This window comes from Camelina sativa, chromosome 17, assembly GCF_000633955.1.
Source record: "Camelina sativa cultivar DH55 chromosome 17, Cs, whole genome shotgun sequence".
Lineage (NCBI taxonomy): Eukaryota > Viridiplantae > Streptophyta > Magnoliopsida > Brassicales > Brassicaceae > Camelina > Camelina sativa.
This window is the reverse complement of record NC_025701.1, coordinates 12,444,340-12,471,916: the sequence shown is the minus strand read 5'-3', so window position 1 is coordinate 12,471,916 and position 27,577 is coordinate 12,444,340. Positions and strand designations below refer to the sequence as shown.

The 27,577-nt window shown below is 33.1% G+C and overlaps 6 protein-coding genes across 8 annotated transcripts; 4 read left to right on the top strand and 2 right to left on the bottom strand.

Moving 5' to 3' along the window:
- Positions 2,247-3,802, top strand: LOC104756875 (mediator of RNA polymerase II transcription subunit 10b). The gene is made up of 6 exons (XM_010479531.2): positions 2,247-2,446; positions 2,658-2,908; positions 3,010-3,090; positions 3,203-3,305; positions 3,386-3,475; positions 3,567-3,802. The coding sequence occupies exons 2-6, from the start codon at positions 2,664-2,666 to the stop codon at positions 3,636-3,638; spliced, it is 591 nt and encodes a 196-aa protein (XP_010477833.1). The 5' UTR covers positions 2,247-2,446; positions 2,658-2,663; the 3' UTR covers positions 3,639-3,802.
- On the top strand, positions 6,004-8,219 carry LOC104756874 (vesicle transport v-SNARE 12). Its single transcript, XM_010479530.2, has 5 exons — positions 6,004-6,309; positions 7,136-7,194; positions 7,294-7,482; positions 7,659-7,829; positions 7,911-8,219. The coding sequence occupies exons 1-5, from the start codon at positions 6,213-6,215 to the stop codon at positions 8,061-8,063; spliced, it is 669 nt and encodes a 222-aa protein (XP_010477832.1). The 5' UTR covers positions 6,004-6,212; the 3' UTR covers positions 8,064-8,219.
- LOC104756872 (B3 domain-containing protein REM17-like) lies at positions 9,852-14,716 on the top strand. 2 transcript variants are annotated; one of them, XM_010479528.2, is made up of 12 exons: positions 9,852-9,950; positions 10,039-10,339; positions 10,425-10,540; positions 10,630-10,974; positions 11,065-11,485; positions 11,562-11,671; positions 11,760-12,104; positions 12,319-12,745; positions 12,825-12,934; positions 13,037-13,369; positions 13,508-14,017; positions 14,087-14,716. In XM_010479528.2, the coding sequence occupies exons 1-12, from the start codon at positions 9,873-9,875 to the stop codon at positions 14,342-14,344; spliced, it is 3,354 nt and encodes a 1,117-aa protein (XP_010477830.1). In that variant the 5' UTR covers positions 9,852-9,872; the 3' UTR covers positions 14,345-14,716. The 2 variants fall into 2 exon arrangements, with proteins under 2 accessions (XP_010477830.1, XP_019094308.1); XM_019238763.1 differs by lacking the exons at positions 9,852-9,950; positions 10,039-10,339; positions 10,425-10,540 and having other exon boundaries at positions 10,644-10,974; positions 12,819-12,934.
- LOC104756873 (transmembrane emp24 domain-containing protein p24delta9) lies at positions 14,773-16,478 on the bottom strand. The gene is made up of 4 exons (XM_010479529.2): positions 16,122-16,478; positions 15,829-16,038; positions 15,190-15,266; positions 14,773-15,049 (listed from the first exon to the last, which is right to left on the bottom strand). Exons 1-4 carry the CDS (start codon positions 16,338-16,340, stop codon positions 14,905-14,907), a joined length of 651 nt encoding a protein of 216 aa, XP_010477831.1. The 5' UTR covers positions 16,341-16,478; the 3' UTR covers positions 14,773-14,904.
- Positions 17,186-25,719, top strand: LOC104756870 (MLO-like protein 14). 2 transcript variants are annotated; one of them, XM_019239327.1, is made up of 16 exons: positions 17,186-17,208; positions 22,189-22,288; positions 22,476-22,533; positions 22,630-22,868; positions 22,959-23,075; positions 23,257-23,317; positions 23,537-23,631; positions 23,760-23,834; positions 23,997-24,082; positions 24,352-24,401; positions 24,491-24,531; positions 24,628-24,798; positions 24,900-24,935; positions 25,017-25,084; positions 25,170-25,230; positions 25,329-25,719. In XM_019239327.1, exons 1-16 carry the CDS (start codon positions 17,186-17,188, stop codon positions 25,713-25,715), a joined length of 1,668 nt encoding a protein of 555 aa, XP_019094872.1. In that variant the 3' UTR covers positions 25,716-25,719. The 2 variants fall into 2 exon arrangements, with proteins under 2 accessions (XP_019094872.1, XP_019094871.1); XM_019239326.1 differs by lacking the exon at positions 17,186-17,208 and having other exon boundaries at positions 21,957-22,288.
- LOC104756871 lies at positions 25,864-26,649 on the bottom strand. The gene has a single exon (XM_019239325.1). The coding sequence runs from the start codon at positions 26,558-26,560 to the stop codon at positions 26,027-26,029; it is 534 nt and encodes a 177-aa protein (XP_019094870.1). The 5' UTR covers positions 26,561-26,649; the 3' UTR covers positions 25,864-26,026.

Sequence of the window (27,577 nt, the reverse complement as noted above, 5' to 3'; positions counted from 1 at the left end):
ATATTAATCAATGAATAACAAAGTTAAAAAGAATTACATAAGTTATTTGACATAATTTTAATTAGATATAAATTGTATTTATCGTTGTAATATAAATTTTTATTGTAAGTAAGTACACAAAACCTTGAAAGAATAATGAACTTAAAAAAAAAAATCATTGCATGATGTGTATTAGTATAGTTTTACATGTTTTATTTTCAAGATTTTAATTCATGCAGTAATATGAGAAACCTGAAAAAAAAAAAAAAAAAAGTTTGTTGGAATGAATTTTTGGTTAACTGACAAAAATTGACAAAGGTATTATTTCTGAAATTATGACATATAAAAGTATAATATTTATGATATTTTTGGATTCCCTAAAATTTTGTGGATGTTAACTAATTTTTTTTACTGCTAGATTTAAAATACTAACCAATATACATATTATCTCATATGATGCTAATATTATTTTTGTTATTAAAATTTTAACTCTAATCAATGAAGAAGTGAATTATGGTTTTACGATGAAATAGATAGTTAAATGTGATAATTAAATTGCATGTCTAACGATGAAATTTATTTTAGATTAAGATTTTTTAAATATTAGTATGTACCATTTTAAAAAATTCATTTAAGAATATTAGTAATTGTTTTATAAGTTTGATTTTATAATCTCAACACATGTATTTTTGTAATGCATATGTTACAACATAAGATAATTTGAAATAAATTATAAGTTGTAAGAATGAATCTTCAATTATTTGATGAGAATGTCTCATATCTTTATATATGTTTTTATTTTATAAATTTCACTTAGTTAAAATTGATTATGACATGAGATAAAATTAGCACTTATGAGATAACAACATAACAAATATATCTTAAATAATGTTGATTCAGTTTTTTTGCAAATTATATTTTGTTAATTTTTATTTGTATTTTCAATTCTTACTAAGATATAGTTTTGATATGATGTACTAATTTTGTTTGGTATAAAATATTTAGCTCTATGCATTAAGATGAAATGTGTAATTAAACTTAAAATATGGTTTATTATGATGATATAAATATTTAAATCGTACTCTCTGTCCTATAAGAGTTTTTGGGTAAAAACATAAAGATTAATAAACAATAAATATTGTGTCATTTATAAAACTTCAACATTTTTATTTATTTTTCAAAAAAAAAAACTTCAACCAATAGAAAAATATACTGTATAGATCAAATAGTCATAAATTGTTATATTAATAAAATTTGTGCATAGAAATTTGTGAAAATATTATAAATAGAGCAAAAAAACCTTAAAACTCTTATACAATGGAACTAAGGGAGTATTAAAATGATGTATGAGAGGTTTATATTCAATATTAAAATGTTACAAGATAAAATCTAAAAACATGTATATTACTACTTAATTATTATTCTTAATAATTTTTTTTATTTTTACCCATGTAATAACGCGAGCCTTATCTAGTTGTATAGAAAAGATGTATTAAACAAAATCATTAATGCAACTAAATCAAGAATGAGAAAATGTCTATACATCGTCGATTTAATTGAACGAGCTAAGATAATATGCCACGTCAGCAATCTAAAGTGGCCGTGATTAAAAAAATTAGGTCGGCGTAAATAGACGAGAATATTGCATCGACACCTACTTTTCTACAAACTAATACTAACACTTACACCTACATTTTGCTATTAATATTTTTTATTATATAAAATAACTTACATACCCCTTTTATCTTATTTTACCTTACTTTTTTCTTTCTTTCTCATTTCTCTCTTTTAATATTTATTTTTTGTTTCACTTTACTTATATTATTTTAAATATAACTTGTAGATTAACATTGTTTGTATTTTTTATTTTTTTTCACAAAACAAAAATATTATTGAGTTCAATACTTCAATCAAATCAAATATAATTAAATTAATATTCATAGCAAAATAATAATTTCTAATTCCACATAAATTAGTATTTTATTTATTAATTAATAATCTAAATATGACTGAGAAAAGCTTCGACTTTTAAATCTTAACATATATCTGGTATCCATAATTTAGAGAACAAAAAAATAGAGTCATGTCATGTGAACTTTGGATATTCCTTCATAGTAAATATCTATAAGAGACATAAATAATTACCACAAAACTCTAAAGACAAAATTGTATGAATTTTATGTCAAACTTGCAAAATCCATTCAAAAATACACCATGATTGAAAAGTAGATGAAAACAAGTTTTGGAAAATTAGGTGTAATTGTCATCTACACCCACTCTTCTATAGACGGACTACATCGGCCCTTTTCATCCGTCTCTTGTAAAATAAATAAGAAACTCTCAGTTTTACATTGTAAAAACACCAAATCATCTCCTTCGTAGCAATCCTAATCTCTCTGGGTTGAAGCATCTAATTAGGCTCAGAGTTCATCCTCTCTCTCTCGCCAAACCCATCCTCTGTTTGTAGGTAATTTACGGATCTCGATTCGACGCTAATGGGTTTTTTTTTCTGGTATTGTTTATGCTTGATTCAGTCTCCTCCTTTTCGGTTTGAGTTTAATCAAAATTGCGAATTTGATATCAAAACGCACTCCAATTGATTAGGCTTTCTTAAAAGTTTCGAATTTGCGTTTCGAAAATCATGATTTGGTGATTTACTTTGTTTTTGTGTGTTAAAGCTTGTGATGGATCCAGCACAGAACACAAGTGCAGCAGTACCAATTGGTGGGAGTGGGAGTAATGGTACGATGAGATATCAAACCAATGATGGGACTTCATCTGTGACCACGGCTGCTGCTGCGGATGATTCAAAGGAGAATCTCAACCAAGTTATTAACTCTATTGACAAGGTTTTGACTCTCCTTCATCAGTTACACCTTACCATCTCTTCTTTCACACCTGCTTCTCAGCTCCATCTCCTTCAGCGCCTGTAAAAACTCCTCCTCTTTCTTAACTCAGTCTTGTTCCAAAGATCATTGTTTTTTTTGGGGTATTGTTGGAATGAATGTGTGTGTGTTTATATTTTTGCAGTAATAATCTTGTGTTGGAGCTGGATAACATGGCTAAGTTGTCCGAGAAATGTAGCATTCAAATCCCCATGGAGGTTATTAAGTGAGGATCAACAAGTCCTTTTTATTTTCCTATACACTTGAAAGATAGATACTTTTTGCTTTGTTTCTTATGTTATGTTTTTACTGGTTGGTTTCTTGCATCTTTGTTATAGCTTGGTTGATGATGGGAAGAACCCGGATGACTTTACTAAAGATGTTGTTAATGGCTGCATTGCCAGAAATCAAGTTACAAAGGGCAAGACTGATGCTTTTAAGGTGACTTCTTTGTCTACTGATTCTTGATTTGGGTATTGATTCTTTAGGCGCTTCTCTTAAGTAACATTTTTTCAATATAGGATTTGAGAAAACATATTATGGAGAATCTTGAAGAGACTTTTCCTAATGAAATCGAGATGTATAGAGAAATCCGTGCTAACTCTGCCGCTGTAAGTTGTTAAACATTGCTTTCTCTGTGCATCTTCCTTAAGTATACTACAGTAACTCAAAGGTGATAAATGAAGTTTTCATCGAATTCAGGAAGCGAAACGGGTGGCTCAATCGCAAAGTGTGTTACCAAATGGGGATGCAAAGGTCAAGAACGAGTTATAAAAGAAGAGTCCCAATTTTACTCTTTTATCTTACCTCGTAGAATAAAATTACTGAGTAGATGAATGTTGTATGCAAAACAATCCCACTTGGAGTTTCTATAATATGTATTGGTTCTCTTTTCTGTCTGAGAAACCATATGAGCTGCAGGTTTCTTTTCAAGATTTGATCTATAATGTTTGAGGTGAGGTACAGAAAATAGCATTAAGAATAAATAAGTAACTTGTTTCGTATGATTACTATCTATTGACGAATAGTAATGTATTTAAATCTTTAGATATCAGATCCCATTGAGTCATGAGTGGTGACAAAACAAAACCTCCAGCTTAGCCATTTTTTCAGTTTCATGCAAATATTGTCATTTTTTGACCATCCATATTGAGGTTTCGAATAGAAAAATGATCAATGAGACAGTGAATACGAGAGCTTTTTTTTTTTGGTTTTATTATTGTTGATATTGTGATTCGGGAGAGTCGTTGACAAAATGTTATGTTGCATTGGGTTCTCCCAGGTCTTATGAATTTATTATTTTCTTGATGATTCTGTGGATTTGCCATTTTTGGCTACTTAAAATGATGTTTTGTCCTTGTAAATCTACATATTTATGGATCTGGTTTTTGTCTAAACAATTTATAAATTTTTATCACTTTTTATATTTTACTACATGACAAATAATCTTGTCACCCTATATTTTTCTCTTTGAAATCCTATATATAAATTTTATTCATATCATAGTAAACTTTGTGTACAACAATTCTAATACAAATAATTTCTAACAACAGCTAAAAATAAAATATTATATAAATAATTATAAAACAGTAATTAATTTTATATCCTAAGGGGACATGTAAACTAAGGAACCGGTATATGATACAAACCAATATCATTATTACATAATTAACTAAGAATATATTTGGATATTTATTTTAGTATTCACTTTAAGGATTTTATTTATTCAGTTTTAAAAATTCACTAATATTTTAATTATTTTATAGGTAGACATGAAAAAACTTCTATGCTTTTAATCTATATATTTTGAAAAAACTTTAAAATACTAAAATCAAAATGGTAATATCTACAAATCTTGTTTATAACTATTTTTTTTCTATGGTTGGAGAAAATAATGTTAGGTCAGTCACTACTGTCGAACAAACTTCATTGTTAATTCATTTGTCTGTTTGATATAATAGTGGGGAAAATACAAGCTAGTGGAAGGTGTGCTTTATTAAAACTTATTATCATTTTTTCTTTAAAAACTTATTTAAAACTATGTGTTTTGTAAATTTACTAGTGTAGACTATCAAATTCCAAAAAATAAATATATATTTTACAGCAATTAAACTATTCTTCAAAAGTATACATAAATTCACTATCGTTGGATGTTTGTTTTCTACATGTGTAAATGTACTGGATTTTACCTATATGTGAATTTTGGTTGGTTAGAAAAAACACATGCAATTCGTTTCAAATATCGATGATGAAAATATTTACTTTTCTCATATGCATATTTTTCTGCCTTCAAATATTTCCATATGATATTTGTTGCATAATTCACAATAATCCATACATACGATTTTGTATTTTTGGTTAGACTTAAACTTATATGATTGTGTTATCTCTGTACAATTATTTTATCTACCATTAGTTTAAGTGTTTAACAAATGATTTTGGAAGGGAGATGTCTTAGAAGACTTAAAATTATTTTATCTACACAAAATAAGTTTAACAAGTCTTAGTTGTATTTAGACTTAAACTTATATGATTTTTTTTTTCTGTAAATAAGTTTCTATTGTAATGAAATTTCTCAAAAAAAAAATCGAGATCTAAACTTATATTAGTTTTTCAATTTAAGTTTTTTTTTTGGTTTTATTAGACAATCTTTATTTGACAGCGTAGGAGATTTTTTTGTTAATAAACATCTAATAAACATTAAAAGAAGTAAATGACTAGAACATGAGGATCATTAATCATCATACTAGTATACCTTTTTGGTTAAGTTATGATAACTATTTGCTAGACCATATTTCTCATCGTTTTAAACTTAGTCATGTAAAAATATCATTTTAACTTCTAAACATTATTGATTACATGTTAAGTTATGTAAATAGAAATGATTATGATTATGGTTATATAATAAAATCGAGGTAGATATTTCTAGTCAACCTATTAAAATCGAGGTATCTAACAACATGTGATGTGAGGCATTTGGATTCATATGTTGTTGCATAAACGAGCATAGTATCTAACTAAATTAACGGATTTAGTCACTTTTAAACGGTTTGGTCCGGTTTGGTTCGATATCTGCATCGAATGCGCCGGTTAAGATAAATTAAAATACACAAGTGTATTTCACGTGTCACATGAAACGCACCGCTTTGGTTGTTCCTTCTTCTTGTACCGCTGCAGAGAAAATCCAAAGGAAGAAGAAGAAGAAGAAGAAGAAAGAATCGTTTGATTTCTTTAAGCAAAGAGGAGATCTCTCTTTTGATTCCAGATCCGATCTGATCGAACCAAGGATCCGTATTGATCAGAAGCTCCACCAAAAATTTCTTGAGATCGATACCTTCTTAATTGAAGATGAGCGACGTATTTGAAGGGTACGAGCGTCAGTACTGCGAGCTCTCAACCAATCTCTCCAGAAAATGTCACTCTGCATCGACTCTCTCCGACGCAGGTTAAAATCAGACGCTCTCGATTTTGGATCTTAAAAGTTTTAGTTTTTTTGAAACGCGAGATCTTTGAATTCCCCTGATTTTTTTCTTTAAAAACCTAATTTTTGTTTTTTCTTGCACCTAAAAGTCGAATACTTTCGTCTGATTTCTCCATATTTGGACGAGTTCGTTATTAATCGTTCTAACTTGTTTAGGATCTGACGAGTTTTGTAGCATCTGGGAATGAAAAATGTTGATTGAGGAATCATGTTTTAGTTAAGGCTAAGAATGCAAACCTTTGTTAGCCCAATTTAGTTATGTATTAAGTTGGTTCTTCTTTTGTTTTCTCAGTCCTATGTCGATCACTGAGAAACACAAGTCATAAGATAATAGTTTTGCTGATGATGAAATTATAGTTAGCTCAAGATCGTTATGTAGCTTGCATGTAGATTTATTAAGTTGTCTCTCTGTCTATGTCAATCAGTATCGTTCTGTATAGAGTGTTGAAGGTTTTACTCGTATTTGGAAAGTAGCTGGTGGATGAGTGTTCTTTACTAATCGTGTTAGCTTGTTTAGGATTTGACGAGTTCTGTAGCATTTTGGAAAGTCATTGCTTGGATTGGATTATATAGTTTTGTTAAGGGATCAAGTAATTGTTGAATACTGAAGATGAAAACCTGATTATGTAGCTGCAGAGGTTTATTAAGTTGGTTCGTCCCAGCCTATGTTGATTACTTTCTGTCTTTCTTGGAGTTGTAGTGTATAGACATGTTTGAGAATTCGTTACATTTTGTGGTTCCATGTTAATCTAGAGTAGAGGTTTGATTTGTTGTTATGTGCTTTTGGCAGAAGAGAAGAAGGGGAAGATTGCTGAGATCAAGTCTGGAATAGACGAAGCTGATGTCTTGGTATTATTATTAGCATTTCACTTGCTTAATGTTAGAATCATCCTGTTCTTTTTAACCAACATCATTTTAAAGCTTTTGTGTTTTTGATTATTTCTGTAGATCCGCAAAATGGATCTTGAAGCAAGAAGTTTGCAGCCGAGTGCTAAAGCTGTGTGTCTCTCTAAACTAAGAGAGTATAAATCTGATCTCAATCAATTGAAGAAGGAATTCAAACGAGTCTCGTCCACAGATACTAAGCAGTCTTCCCGTGAAGATTTGATGGAATCCGGAATGGCGGATCCGCATGCAGTAAGTTCCTAAATTTTAATAGAAACTCTTGTTTTCTCATAGTTATAGTTGTCTTGATTGACTCGCATCAGTTAGGCCTCTGTGTCCTGAGATACCCTTCTTAATATTCATCTTTGTGCAAACTTTTTAGATAGCGGAGATGTTTTTGTGGTTGACATTACTTGTTCTCGTTCCAGGTATCTGCTGATCAAAGAGGAAGATTGGCAATGTCTGTAGAGAGGCTTGACCAATCAAGCGATAGAATCCGGGAGAGTAGAAGACTAATGCTGGAGACAGAAGAGGTTGGCATCTCTATTGTCCAAGATTTGAGTCAACAACGCCAAACCGCACTTCATGCGCACTCCAAGGTACCACAATTACACTATAGGTGCCAGTGATTTGCTTAAATATGAGCACTGTTGAGCTAATTTTTCTGATATGGGTCACAGCTTCATGGTGTCGATGACGCCATTGACAAGAGCAAGAAGGTGTTGACGGCTATGTCAAGAAGAATGACAAGGAACAAATGGATCGTTACTTCAGTAATCGTGGCTCTCATTCTGGCAATCATCTTGATAATCTCATACAAGCTTTCTCATTAATATACTCAAAACATAATTCATCGTGGTTGTGTGTATATATATGAATGATTGTTGATTCCTTTGTAATGTGCCCAAGTGTTTACTTGTATTTCAAGTACGTTGTGTGTATTGAAGTGGCAACAACACTTTTTATCATTCATAAGATTTCCCAAGTCTTTTACATGCTCATAACCAAATTCTATACTTGAAGGTTAAGAAATTAGGACACCCGGCACATCCTCGCAGGACCAATCATCTTGCTGTTACCACCACTTGTCGGTAGGCGACCCACTGCAACATCTTGGCACGAAACCCCAACTGACACGGGCGACCGGAAGCGCACAACAGCAGTCAGCTTAACATCGAACTTTGCAACACCATAAAAGGTCAAGTCATTGCGTACTCCACTGGCAATAGCTCCAGGCATCAGATTGATGGTGACGTTGATCTGTGTCGTCTCTCCTGCTCTTTGAAAGAAGCGTGGGAGTGGGGACACAGTCGAGGCCAGACGGTGCTTGCCGTGGTAAACTGAGCAGTAAACGTCGTTGTAGATATCAGTCACCAAGTTAGGGTTTAGAACTTGAAACTACATATCCAAGCAGCTGAAACTACGATCTCCGGTAGAGTTGTTGAGCTTTGTCACGGTGAGGGAGGAAAGACTGAATTTAGGTAAGACCGGAGAGGAGGATAAGAGCATGAGAACTGTGACCGTAATGATCACTGGGAACAAATCACAGGCCTCCATTAATTTGAACAGAGTTTTTGAAAGAAACAAGAAGCGATTACTAATGTCTCATGACTGAAGTATGAAACCATCTATTTATCTAGCATTTAAGCTCGAGATCCATCCGTTAATCCCTCATCGTTGTAGACTAGTAAATATCTCAGCTATATTTTCTGAAGAAAATTCCAAGAAACAGAGCATACAGAGGAAAGAAGTATATAGGTTAGATGTATTAGCAGTAAAACCAACAGATTTGCCAATTCAGTGTAAGTAGTAATAACTAGCATGTGACTAAGGGACCCTACTCGGTATGTCAGATGATAATTGAAGTAAGGCTTAGGCTTACTTACAAAAGATAATTATAACATCTCAAAATTCTTAATTATAACAGATTACATAAGATATACTAATTGATATCAAAACAAGAAAAAGTTGAACGGTTGTAAAATTTCAACTCATTATCGACTTGTTGTTAGTTTTTTTCCAATAAACGAAATGAAATGAAATTTTATACAATTCAACAGAACTATTTCGTATAATTTAATACTATGCAAATATTGTTAAAAAAAAAAATTACATTATTCATAGAAAAGTGTATTTTATAATAAACACTGTATTTCCATAGAAAAGTGTATTTTACTGTTATTAGAGCATTGAAAAGAAGCGAAAATTACGTCAGTGTATAAGATAGGATAGCTTCACTTCCAAGGCATAATCCATTCTTGTCATTAAGTGTCACCAGTCACCTTATATTCCAAAAAAAGTTTCAAAGTTGGTCTTGTTCTATCAGCCTTTGGCTCGATCCTTGTGCTAAAGATTCTTCACGAAGATCAACGGCTCTAAAAAGTAGAGGAAGATAACTTTATTGAATACAAATGGTGAAGGAGAGGTCGAAAATCTTGCTTTAGATTTACACGATAAAGTTTCTGTAAGAAAAGAAAAAAAGTGACCAGAAACATTAAATCAAAACTGTTCACCATCAATGTCAACCTCGAGAGATGCAAGACGAAGAAGAAGAAGACAAACGTCTTTATAATATGATACCTCTCTCATATGTTCTCATCACATTTTATGAAAAGGTTTTGTTCTCTTGAAGTGTTTCAACAATGGCGGATCAATCTCTTCACTCTCCGATAAAACCACATTTCTTCAAGCCTCTTCTTCCAGGCTTCCGCACTCACCTCGTACTCTTTTCTTTTCTCTCTTTTCTCAGATGATATTATCATACAAATGGTTCATTTTGGTTAATATTTGTTTGCATGTTTGTTGCAGGACATTCCTGTAGCTTTCTTCTCAAAGTACGTTGAAGGAAGAAACGACCAAAACAAGACTGCGAAACTGAGATCAGATGCGTCGGGCATAACTTGGTTAGTGAAGATGGACGGTTTGAAATTAACGGACGGGTGGGAAGATTTTGCCTCTGCACATGATCTCCGAACTGGCGACATCGTCGTTTTCAGACATGAAGGAGAGATGGTGTTTCATGTCACAGCTTTGGGACCAAGTTGCTGTGAGATTCAATATACATCTTCATCATCTCACAACATCAATGATGATGATCAAACCAACACTGGTAAAGCTAGCTTTTGGTTTATGAAATTACTAAAAATATGTTAAAAAGAAGAAGCAAAACTGAGATTCTTGATTGATTTTCTTAGTTTCAAGAAACGGTTCAAGAGTAAAGAAGAATCCAAGAAAGAAAGTGGAGTCTTCATCAAACCATTCTCGTTTTGTGGCAAATGTCACAGCTTGGGGCCTAAGCAATGATCGACTGGTTAGATTAGTTTCCTACAATTTAAGCAAAAATCTCTACACGTTAGTCTTTGATACACTAGCTAGTCTAACTCTCTGATGGGATTGCAGAATATACCACTTCCTTTCGGGAGGTCAAACGGTCTGAACAAAATGCGCGGTAAGAAAATCTATCTTCACAATGAAGAAGGAAGATCATGGAAGTTGAGTTTGGAACACGACAAAACAGGCATTCGTACTTATGTCAAATCCGGCTGGAGAAGATTCTGCGATGCAAATGGGATTAGCCAAGGTCAAAAACATACATTCAAACTGGTCCGAAGATCTGCACCGCCTGTCATCCGTTTGTGCCGTCCGAAATCAAGGCCAAAACAAAGATCAGAATCAGAATCTCCATCAGACCATTCTTGTTTTGAGGGATCTGTCAGTCCTTCAAGCCTAAGCAATGATCAACTGGTGAACACACACTCTGGTTTTTATTCTGGTTTTTATTCCATTTTCTTAAACTCACACACTTTTTGGAACTGAAAGTGTTCTTTCTTGCAGTATCTTCCAAGGAGCTTTGTGAGCTTACATGGTCTGGAGAAAAGATGCAGTGTGATAATTTTAAAGAATGAACAGGGAAGTAAATGGCCTTTAGTTTTGAAGCACACCAAGTCAATCAACCTTACTTATCTCAAAAAAGGCTGGACCAGTTTCTGCGACTTTAACGGGATCAAAGTTGGAGATTCCTTCAAGTTTAAACTGTCTGGAACCTGGGAAGAACCTGTTCTTTCTTTGTGCCCTGCTGAGGCCAACCGTGCCAAAACTCCATTAAAGTGTTCAGAAGGAAGTGATGATATAAATCCTGAAGAAAGTGAAGAAGACAAGAATATCTCACAGGAATGCTTGGAGATCAAGAAAAGGAAGTACCGGTCGAGATGCAGAGCTTCTGTAGAAAACATGGATGATGACCAGACAAACATTGGTAAACTAGCTATGAACTGTACTCATATTCTGTAGAAAAGATGCAAAACTGAGATTTTAATTGTTTCTAATTACAGGAAAGAGTTCAAGAGTGAAGAAAAATCCAAGAAAGAAAGTGGAGTCTTCATCAAACCATTCTCGTTTTGTGGCAAAAGTCTCAGCTTGGGCCCTAAGAAGTGATCGACAGGTTAGATTAGTTCTCTACAATTTAAATAAAAACCTCTTTGTTAGTCTTTGATACATCAGTTTAACTCTCTGATGGGATTGCATTGCAGTATATACCAATTACTTTCGCGAGGTTTAACGGTCTGAACAAAATGCGCTGTAAGAAAATCTATCTTCACAATGAAGAAGGAAGATCATGGAAGTTAGGTTTGGAACACGACAAAACAGGCATGCATACTTATCTCAGATCCGGTTGGAGAAGATTCTGCTCTGCAAATGGTATTAGCCAAGGTCAACAACATACATTCAAACTGGTCCGCAAATCGGCACCACCTGTCATCCGTTTGTACCGCTCAAAACCTAAACCAAAACAAACATCAGAAACAGAATCTGCATCAGACAATTCTTGTTTTGAGGGATTTGTTGATCCTTTAAGCCTAAGCAATGATCTACAGGTGAATACAAACTTTGGTTTTTATGCCACTATCTTAAAACTCAAACTATAGTTTTTTATTTTAGTTTTGTAACAGGTTTGAAACTCACACTATAGTTTCACTACATTCATTGCTTAAAGAAGGGGCATATTCGAACTTAAAATTGTTCTTTCTTGATTTGTTTATTGATATGAAAAGTGTGTCTTGATTTGTGCATAATGTGGCGTTTTTGCAGTATCTTCCAAGGAACTTTGTGATCTCAAATGGTCTGGACAAAAGATGCAGTGAGATAGTTCTAAAGAATGAAGAGGGAATAAAATGGCCTTTAGTTTTGAAACACTACAAATCAGCTACTTATCTAAAAAAAGGCTGGTCTAGTTTCTGTCAAGTAAACAGGATCAAAGCTGGAGATTCCTTCAAGTTTAAACTGGTTGGAACCTGGAAAGAACCTGTTCTTTCTTTGTGCCCTACAGAATCCAACCGTGAAAAGAATCCATCAAAGTGTTCAGGAGGTAGTGATGATGTGAAGCCCGAAGAAAGTGAAGAGGAGAGTAATGAAGACAAGAATATCTCACAGCATTGCTTGGGGATCAAGAAAAGGAAGTATCAGTCGAGATGCAAAGCTTCTGTAGAAAACATGGATGATGACCAGACCAACATTGGTAAAAAATTTCTCTATGGATGTACTCGGATTCTGTAGAAAAGATGCAAAAATGAGATTTTCATTGTTCTTAGTTACAGGAAACAGTTCGAGAGTGAAGAAGAGTCCGAGGAAAACAGTAGAGTCTTCATCAGACCATCTTAGTTTTGTGGGAAATGTCACAGCTTCAAGCCTAAGAAATGATCGACTGGTAAAAAACTCTATTCACATTTTAAGCAAACAATCTCTTAGTATTGGTTTACAATTGTGATACTGAGAAAGATTAATCGAACTCTGTGACGGTATTTTACAGTATTTACCACTGAGTTTCGAGAGGTCAAATGGTCTAGACAAAATGAGCGGTAAGAAGATTGTTCTTCTTAACGAAGAAGGAAGATCATGGAAGTTAAATTTGTCATACAACAAAGCAGGCATGCATACTTATGTCAGATCTGGTTGGAAAAGTTTCTGTGATGCAAATGGGATGAGCCAAGGTCAACAGTATACATTCAAACTGGTCCGAAGAACTGCGCCGCCTGTCTTGCGTTTGTACCTTGCAAAACATAGACCAAAACCAGAATCTTCATCACAACATTCCTATTTTGTGGGATCTGTCTCTGCTTCAAGCCTAAACAAAGATAAACTGGTCAATACAAAACTTTGATTTATATTCCACTATATTACTAAAAGGATCATTGGAACTTGAAAATTTCTTTCTTGATTTGTATATATTGATATACAAAATGTAATGTCTGACTCGTGTACACGATGTGGCGTTTTGCAGTATTTATGGAGGAGTTTTGTGAGCTCAAATGGTCTGGACAAAGGATGCAATAAGATGACTTTAAAGAATGAATGGGGAAGAGAATGGACTTTAGTCTTGAAACACTACGAATCAATACGCTTTACTATTATCAAACGAGGCTGGACAAGTTTCTGCCAAGACAACGGATTAAAAGCTCGAGACTCCTTCAAGTTTAAACTTGTTGAGACCGGGGAAAACCCTATTCTTTCTTTGTGCCCTGCAGATTCCAACCGTGACAAAACTCCATTAGAGTATGCTAAAGGTATTGATAATGTAAAGTCCCTATCCTCAAGTCCTAGCAGCGGAGATGACAGTAGCAGATCCAAAAAAAGTGAGGATGAGAGTATTGAAGACAAGAACATCTCACAGGATTGCTTGGAGATCAAGAAAAGGAAGTATTGCTTGAATTGTAGAGCTTCATCTTCATATACTCCAAACCGATTCGTGACATTAACTCTTACACAGTCCGCTTTTCATAACTCTAAACTGGTAAGTTTCCATCAAACGTTTTGTTTATTGGTGTACACCTTTTTGCCTCAAATCATATCTTTTTTGCAGTTTCTTCCGCGTGGTTTCACGAAGGTGAATGGCATCAACAAGCCAAGGAAGATAACTCTGTTGGGTCAAGATGGAGTAATATGGGTGGTGGATCTCTATCAGGAAAAAAAATGCGGAACAATGCGGTTTGGAAAAGGGTGGAAACAGTTCTGTGAAGCTCAAGGCGTAAAGGTAGGCGAGTCTTTTATGTTGGAACTGATCTGGGAAGACGAAGCAAGTCCGGTGCTTAAGTTCTGCACCAAAGTAAACTCTGCTTGAGACTGTTTCCAGAGAAGTAGCTTGTGGTGTGTCAACATTATTTCTCTTTTATCTCTCCTGGTTCATATAGGAACAGAGATGTAGCTAGCTCTGCAATATTTCCTCTGTGTCAAGAGTTTTCAGCTTGTTGACTAGATGTCTGTCTACTCATCGGAGTCTTGTTTAAGAGTTCAGAAAATGTTAGAACTAACTACTTGTGTGTTGCGAACATTTTGAGAATCCCTTATGTAATATTTTCAATTTCTGCGTCATTATCTCGTTAAAAGTTTTTCTTCAAACATTTACCTAATCCATAACATTTTCAGCAGTACTCACACCTAACAGTCAGATCCATCCTTTGGTTGGGATCTTTTGTAACACGTGAGCGTAAAAACACCAGACATGAGTACATGACGAGGCGTGTGACAAAGATTGCTTGTGATCTTCAGTTCGGTTGAACTCAGTGATCTTTCACATTCATTTAAATTCCAGTTCCGAAGGTACATGCTTAAGCCAAAGATCTAAATGTACAAAAACTAAGGGGAATAGAAAAAAGTGGTAATGTTTAAATCTAAACCATCTTAGATGACTTTCTTCTTTTCGAAAAACGTCTTCAAATGCAAAAACTGCATTCCAGCAACTCCTAAGCATACGAAAAGAGAGAAGAAACTTAACCATGCCATTTGCGAGTTTGTAGCCCGGTTCAGATTTTGCATCTCTTCCTCCCTGAGGAAGACAAAACTCATGACAAAACATTATAAGCACAAGTTCTCATGATTCAAATTCAAGGAATAAAAAGATAGATATTTGAGTCATAGAACAAACCAGAGTCCAGAAGCATGAAAAAAAAGCAGAACCTTCTTTACCTTTCTCTGAGATAAAACATCTCTTCATGAATCGAGTTGACAGTTTCAATAAGTCTTTTTACATCAAACTCCATAATCTAGATACAAACAAACACAACACAGAAGCATAAGAGTCTAGTTCAATAATCTAATAAGAATGGAGATAAGAATAACATCAAACACAAAAGCTACCCGAGTTATCAATCTCAACAAAAATATTCATTTGAATTCTGAGACTGTTTATACAACACAAATCCCAAAGGAGTAACCTTTAATATTTTTCTATATCTAACTGATCAACTACCAAACACACTCAGGACTATTGAGTTTTTCACCAACAATAATGATGATTCAACTGTAAAAACAATCACACTCATTTCGACTCAGCTCTTCTTAAACACACTACAATAAACACTAACACAAAATCATAAAAATCTTAACTTTATTCATCAAATAGGCATGGAGATGAGAATAACATCAACATTTTTCAACACAAAAAGCTAGTCTCAACCCCAAGTTATCTATCAAAAACAAACCTTTCCCTATTCATTTGGATTCTGACCCTCTAAAGAACTAACCTCCAATAATCCAATTTCCAATAGCAATTCCTTAATCTAATTTGATCAAATATAACCAAAACAAGAAGATGAATCAACTCACATCGACTTGGCTCTTCTTAGCAACACTACTCCAAGTCTTAGACTGAACACCAGTTCTCCAATCGAAATCAATACTCAATGTAACCTCAGGTTTATGATCAACAGCAGTGAAACACGCCATGTAATCTCCAGCTTCCACCGCCGTAAACGCGAATTCTCCAGTTTGAACATCTTCCGCGTGATGATACGTGTTCCCGTAACTCGATGTCACCTGTGTTAAAAACAGCGTTTCAAATCAACTAAAAAAAAAATCAAAAATTATGAAAATTTCGTGGGGAATTAGAGAGTACTGACTCTGATTGAGATCTTGTGAGATTGAGGTGAAGGGTGAGCTTCGTTAGGGTTAACGACGGTGTATTTCCCGACGGTCATGGAATTGCTTTTTATGTCTTCTGATATACATTTTGTTCGACCAGAGTGTAATTCGAAGTGGAGAGATTGAGAAACTTGTGATAAAATCGCTAGGGATAGTAGTAGTACTGTGTAGAGATTTAGTGATCGAAGAACCACCATGGTGGAAGCTTTGAAGAGAGGTCGTTCTTTGGTTTCGTTGATCGTTGGTGGAGAGATCGAAGACGACGACGAACTCAAAGGACGAAGACGAACAATGGCGAAGAGAGCTTCTGACACGTGTTTGATTTTAATTGGTGAAGACACGTGGAAGAAGACTTCGAATTAGAGTTTTTTTTTTTTTTTTTTTAATAAGGCTGACTTTTTTGACTTTCTTGTTTTGAAGTGGATAATCTTTAGAGGCCCAATCAAGAAATATTTGTGTTTTGTTAAGAATGATTAAATCCCATTTGCATAGTTTTTTGAAACTAGCTGCACTGTTAAAAAGATTTGCAAATGTTTTGTTATATCACTTTTTATTACTTGAACTTCCTTCCATTATCCTTTTATTTTAACTAAAATATTGGCCCGCACGGGAAAGTGAAAATTTGAAAATGACTAACATTGTTAATTTCACATTTCGAGTGAGAACTTTATGGTAATTCTTTAACTGTATAGTATAAAAGTCATAGATTAAGATTAATCAACCAAATTAGTTAAACAAATTATTTATTGTATATATAAAAATCAAAAATCGATTTAGTGATAATAGGAGAATAATGTTAAAGGTATATAAATTTAGGTATACTGAATCATACTCAGATAATCAATTTTGAAAGATATTCACATAAAACAAAATTTAAATCATTATTATATCAAAATTTATAAAACATAATAAGAGAATCAAAAAGAAAGAGCTCATAGCTGCAACCAACCAAATTGACTAAAAAAATAAATCTATGAAAAATTAGAAATCACTATCAGTTATCTAGATTAATACTTGGGAGAGATGATCGATGCGTGTATAAATGGAAAATGACACCAAACAAAAGTTAAATGAAGGAATCAAGAAACAATCCAAATTTTAACAAAGATGAGTGAATCATGTTGATTAATAAATTAAAAGAAAATAATTCTCATAATTTTTAAAACTTGGAGATGTGAAACAATACTCAAAGAACAAAAATTATCTTCAAAGTTCATATAAATATGTATATATATAAAAACAAAAAGGTGTGAAAACAAAGAGGTGTGAAATAAAAATGTGCGAAAACTAACAAGTGTAAACATTGAAAGTTAGGGGTACAAGGAAGAAACACAATTGTTGGATCAAAACATTGCAACTTTATATAGTAAAGAGGTGTAAAACAAAAAATTATGAAAACTAACAGGTGCTAACATGGAAAACTGGGGGTGCGACGAAGGAACACAAATGTTGGATCAAAAATTTGCAACTTTTGAGATCATTAACAAAGAGTGAGATCATTAATAATACTCAAAGAACAAAACTCTTTCCAAAGTCCATAAAAATCTGTATATAAATAAAAACAAATAGGTGTGAAAACAAAGAGGTGTGAAACAAAAATATGTGAAATGAAAAGGTGCAAACACTAACAAGTGCAAAGATTGAAAGGTAGGGGGTACGACGAAGAAACAAAATTGTTGGATCAAAACATTGCAACTTTATATAAACAAAGAGGTGAAAAAAAAAGGTGTGAAAACTAACGGGTGCCATCATGGAAAGCTGGGGTGCGACGAAGAAACACAATTATTGGATTGAAACTTTGCAACTCTTGAGATCATTAACAAAGGGTGAGATCATTAATAATATTCACAGAACAAAAACTCTATTCAAAGTCCATTAATATCTGTATATATATAAAAACAAAGAGGTGTGAAACAAAAATGTGTGAAACAAAAAGGTGTGAACACTAACAAGTTGAAACATTGAAAGCTAGGGGGTACGACGAAGAAACACAATTGTTGGATCAAAACATTACAACTTTATATAAACAAAGAGGTGTAAAACAAAAAGGTGTGAAAACTAACGGGTGTCAACATAGAAAGCTGGGGTGCGACGAAGAAACACAATTATTGGATCAAAACTTTGCAACTCTTGAGATCATTAACAAAGGGTGATATCATTAATAATATAATACTCAAAAAACAAAAACTCTTTTCAACTGTATATATATATACAAAGATGTGTGAAAACAAAGAGATGTGAAACAAAAATGTGTGAAACGAAAATGTGCGAAAACTAACAATTGCAAACATTGAAAGCTAGGGGTAGGACGAAGAAACACAATAGTTGGATCAAAATATTACAACTTTACATAAACAAAGAGGTGTAAAACAAAAGGTCTGAAAATTAACGGGTGTCAACATGGAAAGCTGGGGGTGCGACCAAGAAACACAATTGTTGGATCGAAACTTTGCAACATTTGAGATCATTAACAAAGGGTGAGATCATTAATAATACTCAAAGAACAAAATTTCTTTTCAAAGTACATAAAAATCTGTATATATTATAAAAACAAAGAGGTGTGAAAACAAAAAGGTTTGAAACAAAAAGGTGCGAAAACTAACAAGTGTAAACATTGAAAGCTAGGGGTACGCCGAAGAAACACAATTGTTGGATCAAAACATTGCAGCTTTATAAAAATAAAGAGGTGTAAAACAAAAATGTGTAAAAACTAATGGGTGCCAATATGGAAAGTTGGGGGTGCGACGAAGAAACACAATTGTTAGATCAAAACTTTGCAACTTTTAAGATCATTAACAAAGGGTGAGATCATTAATAATACTCAAAGAAAAAAAATTATTTTCAAAGTTCATAAAAAATTTTAAATATAAAAAAACAAATACGTGTGAAAACAAAGAGGTGTGAAACAGAAATGTGTGAAACAAAAAGATGGAAAAAACTATAAATTGCAAACATTGAAAGCTAGGGGTACGAAGAAGAAACACAATTGTTGGATCAAAACATTGTAACTTTATATAAGCAAAGAGGTGTAAACCAAAAAGGTGTGAAAACTAACGGGTATCAACATGAAAAGCTGGGAGTGCGACAAAGAAACACAATTGTTGGATTGAAACTTTGCAACAGTTGAGATCATTAACAAAGGATGAGATCATTAATAATATAATACTCAAAGAACAAATTTTCTTTTCAAAGTACATAAAAATCTGTATATATATAAAAATAAAGAGGTGTGAAATAAATAAGTGTAAAAATTAATAGGTGCGATTTTTAAAAGATGGGGGTACGACGAAAATACACGATCATTGGAAAAAAAGTTGCAACTGTTAGGATCATTAATATTTCTAAACCATTAGATAAGATAATAGAAACAATCTCATCCGTTAGATTAAATTTGACCCCCCAAAAGTGAGTTTGCTATTATATATATATTAAAAAAACAAAGAGGTGTGAAAACAAAGAGGTGTGAAACAAAAAGGTGGAAAATTTAAAAAGTGCAAACATTGAAAGCTAAAGGTACGACGTATAAACATAATTGTTGGATCAAAACATTGCAACTTTATATAAACAAAGTGGTGTATACCAAAAAGATGTGAAAACTAACGGGTGCCAACATGAAAAGCTGGGGTGCGATGAAGAAACACAATTGTTGGATCGAAACTTTGCAACTGTTGAGATCATTAACAAATGATGAGATCATTAATAATATTAATACTCAAAGAACAAATTTTCTTTTCAAAATACATAAAAATTTGTATATATATTAAAATAAAGATGTGTGAAAATAAAGAAGTATGAAATAAAAATGTGTAAAAATTAATATGTGCAATTTTTAAAAGATGGGAGTACGACGAATAAATACGATTATTGGAAAAAAAAGTTGCAACTGTTAGGATTATTAATAATTCTAACGGTACGAGATAATAGAAACAATCTCATCCGTTATATTAAAACTGATCCCAAAAAGTGAGTTTTGCTATTATATATAGATTTTCGTGAATTATAATCAAATAGTATACCAAAGTACAAATTGACATCAAAGGATTCTTATTGACTTTGTGGGGGTTGACTTTTAATAATAATGCGAAATTTCTCCATAATGTTCGGTTCGCAATTTTTATCAAAATTATAGAAGTGATAAGTCAATCAACCTAATTATCACCTAGTGCCTAGTGGCACGAATATATATATTCTTGTTTTTTTTTCTCGAGTAAGCACGTATACTTCTTCACATAATCCAATGAGATTATCATATGCGCATCGCTATAACATTACAAATTTGATTATCAGGATTTTTTATTTTCTTGTGGTCCGGTATAATTATAATTGTAACGTTCTAGAATCATTTTAATAGACATATACGTAGCAATTGGCCACTAGCTATGAAAACAGTCTAACATGTGGAGACCAGCGATCTTTTGACATCTAAATTTTGGAAAGAAAAGAAAACAAAAAAAAACAATTTTCTACATCTTGAAAATCTAATAAATTGTTTGTACACCATCAAATGTGTAGGCTGCTTGTTCAGATGAGCTATTTTCACTTTCGATCGAAGTTTAGTAACTTGTAGCAGTTTCAAATGATTTGAAAATGCAAGAATGATCAACGTCAGAAATCTCAAGAAATCAGAATTCTTCCTCAAATATTCGAATCGACTGGACCACTTTACTTTAATTTACTGGAGCATGTTTCGATCTACTCTTTTTTTTAGCTGAAGTATTAATAATGTCATTAATTTTGTAATAATTTATTATTCCCTAATAATAATAACTGTTCAGTCTTTACACATGCATATATATCGAGTTGGGTAGTTTCCAATTAGATTCCTCAAGATCCTATAACTGTGCTGTCAGTCCACATCTTGTTTTGATTATTAAGCCAAAATATCATTTAAAAAAAAAAATTCAACTAGAGTTCGGAGGTGATGCAAACTCTTACGGAATAATTAATATATTAAGTATAATTAGTAGCTTAAAATATAGTATTTCTTAATTGCTAATAAGATATAAAATAAGTCGTTATGAGTTTAATGTAAAAAGAAAAGAAAAAAAGGAAGATAAATTATGATATAATTGCATTAGAGAATTACACGTGAGGCTTAATCTTGCTTTGGAAAGCCTTCTCTTCTCTTTCTCCACCACTCTGTTCAACTTTCTTCTTTGTAAACAAGACTCGCTTGCTTCTCTCTATTCCCGTAAGTTCTCGCACTTTATGTCTTTAATTTTGCTTATTTTTGTTTACAACTTTCCCGTTAAGTTTTAAGTTTAAACTCTTGTACTATAAAGCTATTTTTTTCGTTAATTTTTTCCATTCACATTTTCCAACCTTAATCACTACTTTAAATGGATCTTGAAGTTTTAAATAAGAGCTTACAAACCGATGATTTAGAGATTCATAATGGGGATCCAAATCTAGAGTTGTTTTTTTTTTATCTGGTCGATCATCATGGTTTTATATTGAACATCTTGATTCATGTGAAATATGGAGAGGATGACAGTTTGTCTTTCTACTATAGTACTATTATTAAGATTTCACTTAAAGTATTTATTAGTATTAATGTTTAATGCTTTAGTGAATGATAAGAATGTCGTTGTCTGGTGACCTCGCAAAAATAGGGTTTTGCGAGACGATAAGTATATTCAGTTATCAAGAAAGTAATTATCATCGGTTTTACGTTATTTATAAGAAAACTCTTTGATTAATTATTAATTCTTTCCGCTAAATATCTTTGATAAAATATATGGTATTTTTTTATTTATTTTAATATTTCGATCAAAAAGCGTTTAACGAGCCATTGCCGGATTTAGGACGTCGTTTCGTTTCAGGTTAATATGGAGAGTTTTTTTTCTTGGAAGATGCTAAACTAAAGAGGTTTTTCGTGTTGGCATGAAGAAGAGTTTAAAGTTACTGGATACGACGCTAAATCTCAGAACTAATTTGGTTTCTTGCACGAGAAGAATACTGAACTACAAGCAGAGAAGGAACATCTGAAATTTTGTTCTTAAAGAATTAATCGGTTGCAGAAATGAGAGAAGAACCAACCGAGAGAACGTTGGGTCTAACGCCAACATGGTCCGTTGCTACAGTTTTGACTGTCTTTGTAGTTGTTTCTTTGATCGTTGAGCGTTCCATTCATCGGCTTAGTAACGTAAGTGCATGGTTACTTTCTTCTTTTGTTTTTTTTTTTACTTTCTTCTTTTGTTTATAGTTGACTACTTGACTTCCCCTTTTATTTTCCTTTTGATATTCCCGGTAATTAAATGTCAAATGGTTTAAAGTTTTCACTATTGATAATTGATCGTCGTCTTAGCTTGTGAATTTTTGTTATGGGACAGTGGTTGCAAAAGACAAAGAGAAAACCTTTATTTGCTGCATTGGAGAAAATGAAAGAAGGTTGGTGGATAAACCGATATGTAACAACTCTCATAATATGTTTTGTGAGATTTTGTCCTAAAATGTCCTTTTCTTGAAAATGTTTTTGTTTTCCAGAGCTGATGCTGCTCGGATTCATATCGCTTCTTCTTACAGCCACCTCTAGCACAATAGCTAACATATGCGTCTCTTCAAGTTTCCACAACGATAGATTTGTCCCATGCACCCGCTCTGAGATTAATGAGGAACTTGAAAGTACTATTTCATCTGTCAAGCGGACTCAGTTAACGAGATCTCCCTTCTTCCAAATTATGAGGAGAAGATTGAGTGGCATAGGCGAGAATACGTGCAGCGAGGTTTTCTCATCTTATGAATAATCTCATCATGACTGATTACAAACAAAAAAAGACACCAAAACGCCCATAACATTATTGTCTACTTAACAGGGTCACGAGCCATTTCTTTCATATGAAGGCATGGAACAATTGCATCGCTTCATATTTATAATGGCAGTCACACATGTAACTTACAGCTGCTTGACAATGCTTCTTGCAATCGTGAAGGTAGTATTATCAAACATTTTTTAATTATTTTCTACAGAAGTTTTCATGTCTAAGATTTATGGGCTTCTTGCTTCTTCTCATATACTTCATAGAGTATATATTAATGTATACTCCATTCGATAGTGTAGTGTACCGTCCATATGTTAGTACAAGTTCAATTGGATTATCTATTTTTTGCCAGATTCATAGATGGAGGATCTGGGAAGACGAGGCTCATATGGATCGAAATGATAGCTTAACTGGTGAGCGTAGATGGTTATAATCTCCTTTCACATTAGACACAGAAGATTTTATATTTCTATTAAAATAGAGAATTGCTATGAATCACAAGTTTAGCTCACGATGTAGTTTAGATTGTGACCTATATATATAGGCAGATAGGCTCAGTGTTGTGGTTTAAGGTTTTGATTTTCTTGGAATTCATATTTCTATAGTAAATTTGATGATTTCAATGTTGGCAGTGGTCGCACGCGAAAAGATTTTCCGAAGGCAAACAACATTTGTCCAATATCATACATCTGCTCCCCTGGTCAAGAATAGATTACTTATATGGGTGGTAGGTTTTACAAATATTCTTTTACATCTGATGCATGAATGTAAAGATGATAGGTTGCTACATATATGTTTGCGATTAATTACATTTTATGGTACCAATTTCTGAGTATTTATTAACTATTCTTACAGATATGTTTCTTCCGACAGTTTGGACACTCTGTTGTTCGTTCAGACTATCTTACACTCCGCAAGGGATTCATCATGGTGAGTGATACTCTCATGTGTGTAATCTATAAGATTAAAATGAAAAACATTTATATCCAAGCAATATTTCGAAATGTTTGGGTGATGCTAATAGTCTTACGATCTTTCTAGACTGTTCTTTTGAAATTTGTCTTTTAATCATTTTTATTTTCCTTGAAACAGAACCATCACCTAACATTGACATACGATTTTCATAGCTATATGATTCGCTCTATGGAAGAAGAGTTCCAAAAGATTGTTGGCGTCAGGTGAGTAACACTTTTTCGTCCTTAGAAAATTAGTGTGGTACATTAATTTTCTCAACTTTATACTTGTAGGATTTTTTTTCTCTCTTGTTCCAAGTTTAACTTGCTTTCATAAAACTTTTAGCCATTATTTTTTTTTTTTTTGGTTAAACACTTTTAGCCATTATTCATCCAACATTATTACTAATTAATTTCATATCATGAATTATGTTGAGTAGAGGGTTAATGACGCATTATTTCGACTAATACTTTGCTTTGATAATCTCTTGCAGTGGGCCACTTTGGGGGTTTGTAGTTGGTTTCATGCTTTTCAACGTAAAAGGTATGCATATAAAACCATAGTGAACAGTACTTGTAAATTAGTCACTCGTTTGTGTAATTTAAGAGTTTTTTTTGGATATGATAATGTAGGATCAAATCTTTATTTCTGGCTAGCTATCATTCCAATCACCGTAAGAACTATTTTTCCAACATCATGTTTCTTTAAAAATTGAGTCTTATATCATTTCTCGGTTGCACTTTGGTTTACATCCTTTTCTTTTCAACAGCTTGTTCTTTTGGTTGGTGCAAAGTTGCAACATGTAATCGCAACTTTAGCATTGGAGAACGCTGGAATAACAGAATATGCGTCCGGTGTTAAGCTGAGACCTCGAGACGAACTTTTCTGGTTCAAGAAACCAGAATTACTATTATCCTTTATCCACTTCATTCAGTTTCAGGTCTACAATTAAAGTCTTAGCAACCTCTAGACTCTAGTATTAGTCACAAAAGGTTTTTGTTTTTGTTTTGTAATAACATTCGTTCATTCTGATTCCTACAGAATGCTTTTGAACTGGCTTCCTTCTTCTGGTTTTGGGTAAGTATTTTTCTTTCTAATAATCTTACTTTTCTTTGAAAATGTGTTCTTATATAACTTAATTCATTCTTGTTTCTTCAGTGGCAATTTGGATACCATTCTTGCTTCCTAAGGAATCATTTACTTGTCTACTTGCGACTTATTCTAGGGTAATTAAGTTTTAGCGATTAGATATGAGACTGTTGTGTGTCTTCTTATAGTTTGAGACGGTTTATTCCATGCTTTTTTGGGTAGGTTTTCTGGACAATTTCTATGCAGCTACAGCACACTGCCTCTCTATGCACTTGTCACTCAGGTAACATTTTCATAAAGAAAAAAAAAAAGAAACCTTTGGAGCTTCTATTTACTCTAGTTCTTAATTAAAACTCACAAACTTGAAAATGTTAACTATAGATGGGAACAAACTACAAGGCCGCACTGTTACCTCAAAGGGTAAGAGAGACAATTAATGGTTGGGGAAAAGCAACAAGAAGGAAAAGAAGACATGGGTTATATGGAGATGATTCAACTGTTCGAACAGAAACAAGCACAGTTGCATCTGTTGAAGAATACAATGATGACCAGGTGCTTGATGTTTCCGAACCCTCTCCAGTTCAAAGTAACGAGCTCGAGCTTCAGCTTATTCGACAACGGGGAGCTTATGGAAATTCTAGTAGTGTTGAAACACCGATATTGCGACCTTGCGCTTCAATATCTTCAACAACTTTGTCAAGGCTGCACACAGAAACAACAGAATCACTCTCAAGGTCATCCTCATTGCCAATGAGAAGAGAATGTTAAGACTTAAGATATAGAAACATGGTTTAGTTGTTAGGTTTTCTATATTTCTTTCTCAATTCAGATTTAAGATAAGTATATGACTATTTTTACTATAGATCATAGGCAATGAAATCATATAGTAAATAGATGTAAGAAAATGTTTCACGTATATCCTTTTTTCATTCTTCATTCAAAAGTTTTGGCAAGGCGCTTGTTAAAGATCACTACATATTTTGTTTATATTCGATTGTTTGATCACCATAAATATTTGTTTCTAAAACCATAACATTATCAGTTTCATCGATATGCTTTATAGGAAACTGGCAAGACCTTCAATATGCGGTTGTTGGGGCTAGTTTTTTGTAGCTGAATCCTAGCTCTGCACCTTCATTTCCAAGCGCAATACCAAACTCATTAGTCTTTGTTGGAGTTATGACAATGCCTTTAATCTCTTCTTCAATAAGTTGGTTCTCCGTAGCCACCGTAAAATTTGGATTTGGAATAGGAATTCGAATCTTGATGATAGGAAATGAGAATTTGATTGAAACGGTACCCCTAATAGTCTTTGTAGGCGCAGTGTTTATATTGTCTTGTTTATTTCCGAGACTCGAATATTTACCTGTTCCTATGTAAATGTGATGCATCTCTTGACTTTCAACCTCTCCCAAACCAATAGTACTTGAAACGTCTCTTGCTTCGGAATCAGTAACCAAAGCTGCTCTAAGCTCGGTTGCTTCAACAGGTACGGGCGCAAATTGAGTATCACCGAGCTTATCTTGTAGGTTTTTGCGACCAAAGCCAATGCTAAAACATAGTAAGAACATGAATGATCGTGTGGATATAAGAGTATATGTTGGTGTTGTCATTTTCTCCACCTATAAATTGAAATTAATTAATTACAATTTCTCTAATATATAAGACGAGACCAATGAGTACATCAAAAAGAAGAAAATAAAGAAAGTGCGACTTTGTTATAGAAAAAAAAAACAAAGGGGAAAAATTAAGGACTGATAATTATTCAGTTTGCAAAATTTCCATGTTACCGAATTCATGCAATGAATTCAGGCTCATACCGTTTGAATGAATTGAGAGGTTTAGACGCATTCGTTTTTTATTTTGTTAATATAGATATGGTGAGATGGTATAAAATATGTCTGACAGGATTTTCTAGGACAATGCTCTTCGTAAAGGATATGTATATAGGTTTAACGTTTTTTTTCTAAATTCTAGTAGTAAAGGAATTATATCGTTGTGAAAAAGAAAAAAAAAATTATTAGTATATATTATGGTGGTCGCATAATGAATGTTAGGGTAAGGGGAAAATAGAAACCATTGCTTTGTATTTGGGATAGTGACTAAAAAAATCTAATTACGTAACTAATTTTTAGTGGCTTTTGGAAAGCAAACATTTATTCCTTTTATTTTGTCAACTACGGTTTTCCAACCCGAAAAATCAAAAGTTGTCAAAGCAAACATTCAATCCTTTTTTTTATATTAACAGAAAATTTTTACTATGTTTCATGGTCGTACAAAAGGTAAAGTAGATTGCAACTCTAAATTCTTCAACAAAATATTGATCAAATCACAAAAACTGAACGTAAATACAAATGGGTACGGCATTGATCCTATTGATAATATGTACTGAGTTTTAAGTGAGAAGAGAATTAAGAAGAAAAAAGTAGTTAAAAAACAAACGCTTAATTATATATACTACTAGTAGTCACTCCGTGCTACGCACGGATTTAGTTTACATTGTTTTTAGATATTTTTTTTTGTAATTTTTTCTTGATCATCAACATAAATATATTTTTTTACCTTAAAAACACTACATCTTATGAAGCCGGTTCAAATAGGATAGCCTCGTAAGCTGACCATTCCGGAAC